Raw genomic sequence first — 9,199 nt, 5'->3', positions numbered from 1 at the left:
GGAGCTGGACGTCCATTGACTCTGCAGTGAGTACCATTTCATTTGATGCATCAGAGGTTCAGCCAATGGTCCATGAGCGTGATGTCTGAACGAGGAATATTTGCTGTTATTGAAAAAACATACTTTTGTGAAGTGCATCACTGTATGAGAGCAGGTGGGTGAAACAATTTAAACTTCAGAAACATACTTAGTCTTTATCTATTAGCAGTTAATCATGGGAACTAGTCTATGTGGTTCTCAAATCTACATACAAGTTAGCTTAATTCCTATTAATCTGTTGCCATTAAACAAATTTAACTGTTTTTCATTTCCCAGTCTCCTTAATTCTTCTACTAGCTGGACTCGTTCACAGCTTATCCACCCATCAGATCAGACCACAGATGGAAATATCTCTGGAGCTGCTCTCGTGAATTCTGTGAATAACACACAACCTCTGTTTGATCTATTGTTTAAGGACAATGGTTGTTGTAAAACTAAATCTTTATTAAAAGTCATTTCAAGGGTTTCAACAGACACAATAGCTTATGAGATCATATACGGTACCATATGTGGTGCTAATTATTATTTTGCTTAAGAAACTTAATTTGCAGCCATTGATTTAATACAGTGCAAATATAATCAATAAATGTACAATGGATGAAAAACAATCTGTTAATTAACAGGTGTGTTAGTATAGGACATGAGTATTAATGCATGTTTTATTTTCGTGATTACACCAGCAAACTTTAGCAAACATATCTGGAACTCATCGTTCTGCTCATTTCATACTGTTGGTCTGATGTTACTCCAGGGGTCTGACGGTGATATCCGGTCTCTTCTGTTCTGATCATCTCACTTCTTGTAGATCTGATGTCATAAACCAGCACGGCAACAGTAGCCACGCACACCAGAGCAGAGACGACCAATCGGATCACAGCTTCAGTAAAACCACAACAGTGGATGTGATCTGAGAAAAAGAAAAACTCCTTTTTACTAGTATTGTTTAAAGTAATGAATATAATCTCTAGTCTTCTAAAAGCCTTCTTTAACCTCAGCTCTCTTTAGAAGCCTTTGTGATTTTTTTTGTTGTTGTTGTTGCCTCAAGCGCTTATGTTTTCTAAAGCAACACTACTCACACTCAGACACCTTCTTCACTTCTCTGTTGCTCATCTGCGGTCTGTTTTCAGTTCCAGTTAAATCACACATATAAAGCAAATGCAATTATGCAAACAAAAGTCAATCTTTCTCTATGAATGCATGAGCCGATCAAATGTAAATCTTGAATGCCATGTAAGTAGCATTGAATAAAACCATCTGCCAAATGCATTGTTAATAAAAATCTTGCAGTTTGAATTGGCTTATGTGGTTGATGGTTTAGCACCCTTCAGCAATGACATAAAACAACACCTATGACAACTAATAGCACTGACACTGACATAACACATTTAAAAGAGTTCTCACATTTATTACAAGTGACGTTATGGAGTCCAGTAATGTTGACACTCTCAGTCTGGAAGACGGCTGAATTGTTCGTTGCACAGATGGATGACAATAAAATGTTGCTTGATGATCCTTCTGGTGGTGCAGACTCTGATAATGACAGATGTTACTGTGACGTCAGTCTCATCATCACACACATCTTTATTTGTAGTGGATTAATATTTTAAATGAAGTTAAAGCCACTGAGATATAAATGAAGCAAGAGTAAAAATAACACGATACACAAAGAACACCTTCTGCAGAAAATAAACATTTAATATTATTCTCTACTTACCACAGACTGTGAGACTGAAACTCATGTAGCTGGTCTCTCGGCTGACGATTGTTAGTTCATAAAGTCCAGAGTCTGTGGTTCTGGTGTTTGTGATGGTCAGAGATCCAGTCTGTTGATCCAGCTTCAGTCTGTCTTTGATTCTCTCGTCATACATAGTGCGGGTTTGCATGAGCCTGCTAAATTCAGCTATTCTGGAGCTTCCGAATGTCCACTGTATCAGCATATATTTCTGTAGTTCAACATCAGGGTTTAGAGTGACAGAATCTCCCTCCATCACTGACACTGACTTCACTGCATCTGTCACATCTAGAGAAAAAAGGGAACAGTTATTTTGTAACAGACTATCAATTATAGTTATCAGTAAAAGTGATTTGTATGTTTCCTCAGTGAATGTTTATTAGAAATCTTATTAGAGATTAATACACTTTAGGAATTCAGGGCCAGGTATTTTTTATCCAGCACTCCCCTTCATGAAAACAGAACTACATTTCTCAGCAGGTCCCAAAACTAATATATTATATTACAATGTAAAAAGTAATACGTTAAATTAAAGGGGTCATATAATGCCATTTTTGTACAAGTTAATATGATTATTTAGTGTCTAAATTAAAACTTTGTAATTTACTTTAATTAAAAATTCTCATTAGTATTGTAAGAAAACACTCATTTTACCTGGTCAAAAACAGCTCTGTTTTCAGGAAGCCATTTCAGTGCATACGGCTTTAAATGCTAATGAGCTTTGCTCACCCCGCCCCTCTGTTCTGTGGGGCAAGTGGAGCTGTTGCCCTTGACAACAGTAGAGGACAGGAGTCTCTGAGGAGATCTGTGCAACTCTATCAATTTGAACTGGAGTCAGACCCAGGACAAGATAACAGGTCCAATGAAATTCGACATTTAAGGCTAAACAGGACGTTTCTGAATGGTTAGTTAACGTAATGTCACTTTGATCTATCTTTATGTTCTGGCAGGGTAACGCTAGTGTAGTGAGTTACGAATCAGGGCAGCAGTGGCTCGGTGGTTCATGTAGGTTGTCTACAAACCGAAAGGTTGGTGGTTCGATCCCCGGTTCCGCCTAACCAAGTGTCGAGGTGTCCTTGAGCAAGGCACCAAACCCCAGCTGCTCCCGATGAGCTGGATGGTGCCTTCCATGGCTGACATCGCTGTCGGTGTATGAATGGGTGAATGTGAGGCAATATGTAAAGCGCTTTGGATGGCCATAGGGTCTGTTAAAAGCGCTATATAAATGCAGTCCATTTACCATACGAATGATTTCACGTATGGTATACATTCACTGATTTATAAGTTAGTTAATTGACAGATTGATGTCACACTCAATGCCAATAAAAACTTTTTTGTCTGTTATTGTCGATTTGTCAGTGATGCTTAACGTTATCTATGCATTGTAATAACTGTTACAAAATATTATTTTTACAGTAACAGACAACGTTATAAACCATCTACATAATTAAGTGTTACCATTGCCATGTCCACGTTAAGTTTAATACCAGCGTACACAGTTTATAATAACGCAATAACCATAACACTTTTTTCATCATAAATGTGAGTTTATGAATTATATCGAGGACATCATACATAGAAAGCATGCCGTAATGTAACTTACCCACTTTAGCCAAACGTTTGTCTTTCAAACTCCCTCTGCACGCGATAGGATAGGGCTACAACCAACCAGAGCAACGAAGGTGAAGCAGAGCTTGTTGATAGATTAAACATTCACCATATCAGGTCGGAAAAACTCCGAACACATCTTCCCTTTTTAAGAATGACTTCATTGCTGTTCTTTGTTCTTTTCTCAGAGAAAAGCTTCACTTAAGTCTTCCAGAGTCGCGGTCAAAGCTGATTCAAAAGACCGCCGTTCATTAAGCCCCGCCCACCCACTCTATACACGATTTGATTGGCCCGACCAGAGTTTGGCTTTTACAGCTCAGAAGGGTATTGAGGGCGACACTCGCAGGCAGATTAGATTTGCTGCTGCTTGGGTGTGTCTAGATTTCTAGGCTACTCCAGCGCCTCAACAATGGTTGACTGTGCTGATGACAGAGCTCGCTCAGGGTGGGTCTGAGTTGAAACTGCTGTCAATCAACAGTCGTGGGAGGGGTGTGTTTGACATCACACGGTCGAACGGCTCGATTTGAGACAGGAGAAAACATATAAGGAGATTTAAAAAAAAGAACACTGGATGGATTTTTATCATTATAGGATGGTTGTGTACAGGCGCTGCCAACACACATTTCCATACAATCAGCTTGTAAAAGTGCATGTACCATTATATGACTTATATGACTTAAAAACTTTAACTTAAAAATAATGAAGAAACTCATTGCCTTAAAAGTAAAGAAACTTTATGCGTAATTGGAAAAAAAAAGTTATTCTGACAAGTAAAAGTTATTGAAAAAAAAGAAAATGTGTTGTGTTGACATTTTATTTTAAGTTGGACTAACTTAATTTTATTAACTTGCAATTACTTCAAAATTTCAAACTTAACTTAATACTAAAGTATTACTTTCGCTCTACTTACTTTAAGGTGCTGTATGTAAGAATGACAGCTAGTGGTTGAAATGGGTACTACAGTTTGCCTCGCCTAGCCTAGAAATCTAGACGCACCCAAGCGGCAGCAAATCTAATCTGCCCGCGAGTGTCGTCTAGCAACTCTCAATACCCTTCTGAGCTGTAACGCCAAACTCTGCTCGGGCCAATCACATCGTGCATAGAGTCGGTGGGCGGGACTTAACATAATGACGGCCGAGTTGCGCGTGCGCATGCTTCCAGTAAACACAGAAACTGGCGAACGGCGGTCTTTCGAATCAGCTTTGACCGCGACTCTGGAAGACTTGGAGTTAAGCTTTTCTCTGAGAAAAGAACAAAGAGCGGCACTGAAGTCATTCTTTAAAAGGGAAGATGTGTTCGGAGTTTAGCCGACCGGATACGGCGAATGTTTAATCTATCAACAAGCTCCCCTTCACCTTCGTTGCTCTGGTTGGTTGTAGCGCTATCCTATCACGTGCAGAGGGAGTTTGAAAGACAACCGTTTATCCCGCCCCTCGGATTGAACCCTGTCAATGGTGAGTTTCCAGACCAAACATCTTGTTGTGGGGCTGGTTTGTCAGGCTATGCCTCGCCCCCTACCTCCTCAGACTCACGCAGGTTGCCAGTTTGGGGACACACAACAGGAAACAAGATTTATCAGCTTTTTAATATGCTTCCGTTCATAGAGATTTTTAGATGTATGCCAAGTAGAGTAACCAGACGTCCCATTTTAGCCCGGGCAATACCGTTTTTCAGCTAAAAAAATAAATAAAATAAAAAAAGGTGATCATAGAGCCAGTAGTAGTCTTATGTGAGAATGAGAATAGCCTATCAAAAGTAGCCAAGCTGATTGTACAACAAAATTACCATCCAATCACAATTGGTTATTAATTAACTTGCAGTTGAATGCATAATGTTAGAGCACGCGAAGGAGATCAAGTTTATTAAGTTATTATGTGCAGTATATTGTAAAAAGTGGTGTTGCGCTGAATGACACAGCGCTCTTATATGTTATATCCAAGCCTTCTGTCTTAAAGGGGCAGCAGCCTAAAATGCCTGTCTGTGTCATTAATATTAATCAAACAAAAAATGCTGTACATATGTTAAATAAAATTACTGTAAAAGAAAAATGTAGTTTATTTTAGGCTATTTGTATCTCTATTATGTTTGTCCTATTGTTTGTGATTTGCTTCTTTGTTTTAGGTCGGGTAAATCTCAGTGCTAGTTTGTTTACTGGCATACAAGGATGTAATACACATCGCTTTCTGCCACTTGGCAACCTGTGGTAACGAAATATTATTGGCTAAACTGGCAATGTGCGTTATCTCACAGACCAAAAAAACACAACAAAAAAACAAACAAACAGACATTCCAACACGGAATGCACATTATAAAGTAAAATAACTGGTTGTAGTATTATTTTTCAGAGACACAAGAATGTGAACTCAGCATATTTTCTAAATATTTGCAAACATATGGTATTTTTTATGCTTCAGTACAGTCTAAACTTATACATAAACATACAGCAGCTTAAAATTGAGGAAAACCATTGACTTGCAAAAACAGAAGTAACCACAAGTTATTATATGTTTACCGGTAGCCTACTTATTATTCACTTGTGGTTTGATATATAATTGTATTAATTTCTTTGAAAGTCAAAATTGTAGTAGAATACACAATTGTAGTTGTGTAAAATACATAGACACCGGTCACCCTCTACACAAATTGAGACATGTTCCTCATACCTGCAGCAGGTTATAGCCTACGTTTATAAAGGTAAAATATATTAATAAACTTAATATAATAAAAAGCGTTCATAACTTACCAACAAGATGCCACAAGCTCACAAAGAATAAACTAAAAGCGTTAACCATATTCCTTTGTTTTATCAGCCACTCTTATCACGCCGCAAACCCCTCTAAAATCATCAAAAGCCTTACAGGAGTTCCTCCCCCTGCGGGTTGATAGCGGATGTCCTGGCAAGTTGTTGTCATTTCTTTACGCTTAAAGAAGAAGTAGGCTATTGGAGGTGCAGTATTGTAGCATACATTGAATGATGCCACCTCACGTGCTATCTGACATTTAGTAGGCTACCTCTTCTAAAGTATTGTTGTCAGTTCTTTTCGCTTAAAGAAGTAGGCTATTGGAGGTGCAGTATTGTAGCATACATTGAATGATGCCACACGTGCTATCTGACATTTATTACCTCTTCTAAAGTCATGATTACAAGCTCATCGCATTCAAATATTGTCTAAGGCATTGCATTTTTTCAACTAGGAAACAAACATTTACGACAATTCCGATAGCACGTGCAAGCATAAGTCTATCAAATGGAAACGTAATTTAGTTAGGAAAATGTGTCATGTGATTGTGTTGCAACATATAAATGAAAATTATAAAATACATTAAGCATTACTTCTTTACAGTGAAGTTGTGTCAACATAACCAAACTTATTAAAACTCGCCGTGATGACGGAGCAGGGTGTTCAAATGAACCGAGCCAAGTAAAGTCTGGTCGGTTTTGTTTTGGTTGTGGTTGCCGAACAGGATGACGAAAACAGCGAGATTCTAAAATAACCATTCTACTTTACTGAACCCACATTCTCCACAGCTCTAAAAAAACATCCGGAACATGCTATCACCTTTTCTATTTTCACTATTACTCTACGGTACGATTTGAACGTCTTCCTTTCGGTTTCTATATAGGCTATAGACGATGCTTTGTCATTTCAACGTTAAATGATGGTTAAACAGTGCATATTCATCGATAGAGTTTGGTAAAAACAAAAAAATTGAGCAATCAATACGAGGCATAATAACATCCAGCATGTAATCACTGAAAAAATGTTGATTAAGTGTTGATGCGTCAACGCAAATTACATTGAATTAACGTTACAAAGTGATGTTGCTTTACCATCACTCTTGCAACCTCAGTTAATGTTGAAACAATACTGATATTTCAACCATAAATCAACGATAATAGCATTGATTCAACATTACAAAATGACATTTTTTTAACATTACTCTTACACCCTCAGACAATGTTGTTGAAACAATGTTGGGATTTCAACATCAAATCAATGATATCATTCAACATTAGCCTACAGAATATTTTTTCAACATCACTTTTGCACACTCAGTTACTGCTGTAACGATATTGATATTTCACCAACAAAAAAAAAACTATTGTAATTGAATCAACATTATGAACTGATGTTAGTTCAATATCATGCACCTGCATTTGTTGAATCAATGGTGAAATAATGCCATTTAATCAACATTACAGTATGATTGATTCTACATCACTGATGTTAAATCAGTATTGAATTTAACAATAATTAATGGTAATATTGTTAAATCAATGTTACACTACGATGTTGATTCTACATCACTGATGTTGAATCGACACTGATATGATCAAAAATAACCATTTCAAATTTGGAGAAAACCTTTTAAAATAAAAATGACACCACCTCAGCAGTTGTGTCAATTTAATTTATTTAACAGTTTACCACAATCAGGGGCCTGGGGCCTGTTCTTCGTACGTGGCTAACTTTGATTTGACTGTTGACGATTTGGCTTGATCTCGGATTCGGATTGTTTGGTTCTTCGAAGCTCATCCTGGACTTGCTGTCATAGTAACAGGTCCGTCAGCTTAAACCTGCTCGGGAGTTTATTTCATGGAAACAGGATTAGATCGCATCTTGAGGTGATACTTAAAATCTGTCCCAGCCACTGCTACTTTATTACAAGAGTTCATTACTGAACCAGGGGCAATAATAATTTAAAATAATATGATTATGATTATATGATTATTTTGACAAAAATATTATTATTTTACAAAATAAATGTAAAAGTTTATTTGAAAATAATATTTTAATGTTGTGTAATATTTGTGTATAATACTATAGACACAGTCACTTGATTGAGAGATTTATTTGTGAATTGTGATGGAATGATTAGCCTACTTTATAGATGTATTGGAGGTTTACACACAATGTGCAGTTAATCCTTTTTTTTTAAAAAAATTTTATTGCCAGGAAAAAACATGTAAAATACAGCAAAGAAAATATATTAATACACACAACAAAAGAAAAAAGAAAAAAGAACAATGAAACAAAAAAATGCCACAGTATACAAACCTTGAAAAATAAATTAAAAAATAAATAAATTAAAAAAATTATATATATATATATATATATATATATATATATATATATATATATATATATATATATATATATATATATATATAATTATATTCTTTATGAATATTACAAGTCTTTCTTGCTTTCTTGCTTCATAATAACTTTATGAGTTAATTCATAAACTGGTGCAATAGTCCTTAGTCTCCTGAAGAAAATGAATAAAATGTGACTTGGATCCTGACCACTTCTTCTTGTGTATATGAAATTTTCCCAAAATAATAAAAAGTTGTACAATAAAGGTGAAATTATTATTATTATTATTATTATTATCACGTTCATTGGAATAATATATACATATATCAAAATTCTTTAATTTAAATATAACATTTGTTTTCCTTCTAATGAAATTTTCAATGTCCACCCAAAAAATCTTTGTGTAAATACAATCACAAAAGATATGAATAATATATTATTTTTCTGTTGAACAAAAATCACATGAATAATCAATATATAAATTAAACCTCTCTAATATATTTTAGCTGGATATATACAGTGTAATTTTTAAATGTAACTTCTTTTACTTTATTATTTAAGCAGAAAGCAAGATGCATTTTTTTAAGAATGTAGACAAATATTTCTAATTACAATCAGTAGCAATACATATCAAATGCAAATAACAATCACACAAAATAAAGGCACCGAAATGATAAAGTAGAAACCTGTGTTTTCTCTAATGAAGACGCATCAGATAAAC

General features: G+C 35.7%; 1 protein-coding gene across 2 annotated transcripts; it reads right to left on the bottom strand.

Annotated features, from left to right (window-relative positions):
- Positions 1-462: 462 nt before the first annotated feature.
- On the bottom strand, positions 463-6,281 carry LOC137040129 (uncharacterized). Of its 2 annotated transcripts, none has more exons than XM_067415540.1 (4): positions 6,123-6,281; positions 1,754-2,059; positions 1,441-1,569; positions 463-946 (listed from the first exon to the last, which is right to left on the bottom strand). In XM_067415540.1, the coding sequence occupies exons 1-4, from the start codon at positions 6,169-6,171 to the stop codon at positions 726-728; spliced, it is 705 nt and encodes a 234-aa protein (XP_067271641.1). In that variant the 5' UTR covers positions 6,172-6,281; the 3' UTR covers positions 463-725. The 2 variants fall into 2 exon arrangements, with proteins under 2 accessions (XP_067271641.1, XP_067271642.1); XM_067415541.1 differs by lacking the exon at positions 6,123-6,281 and adding an exon at positions 2,426-2,517.
- Positions 6,282-9,199: the final 2,918 nt, after the last annotated feature.

Source organism: Pseudorasbora parva, chromosome 14, assembly GCF_024679245.1.
Source record: "Pseudorasbora parva isolate DD20220531a chromosome 14, ASM2467924v1, whole genome shotgun sequence".
NCBI lineage: Eukaryota > Metazoa > Chordata > Actinopteri > Cypriniformes > Gobionidae > Pseudorasbora > Pseudorasbora parva.
This window is presented reverse-complemented; position numbering and strand designations above follow the sequence as displayed.

What these genes read in the sequence shown, in the direction of transcription:
- LOC137040129 (XM_067415540.1), bottom strand. Translation starts at nt 6,171, where the DNA reads ATGGTTAACGCTTTTAGTTTATTCTTTGTGAGCTTGTGGCATCTTGTT. An exon ending in GAGCTTGTGGCATCTTGTTG is followed by an intron (nt 2,060 to 6,122) that starts GTAAGTTATGAA and finishes TTTTTTCTCTAG; the next exon opens with ATGTGACAGATGCAGTGAAG. An exon ending in TTTCAGTCTCACAGTCTGTG is followed by an intron (nt 1,570 to 1,753) that starts GTAAGTAGAGAA and finishes TGTCATTATCAG; the next exon opens with AGTCTGCACCACCAGAAGGA.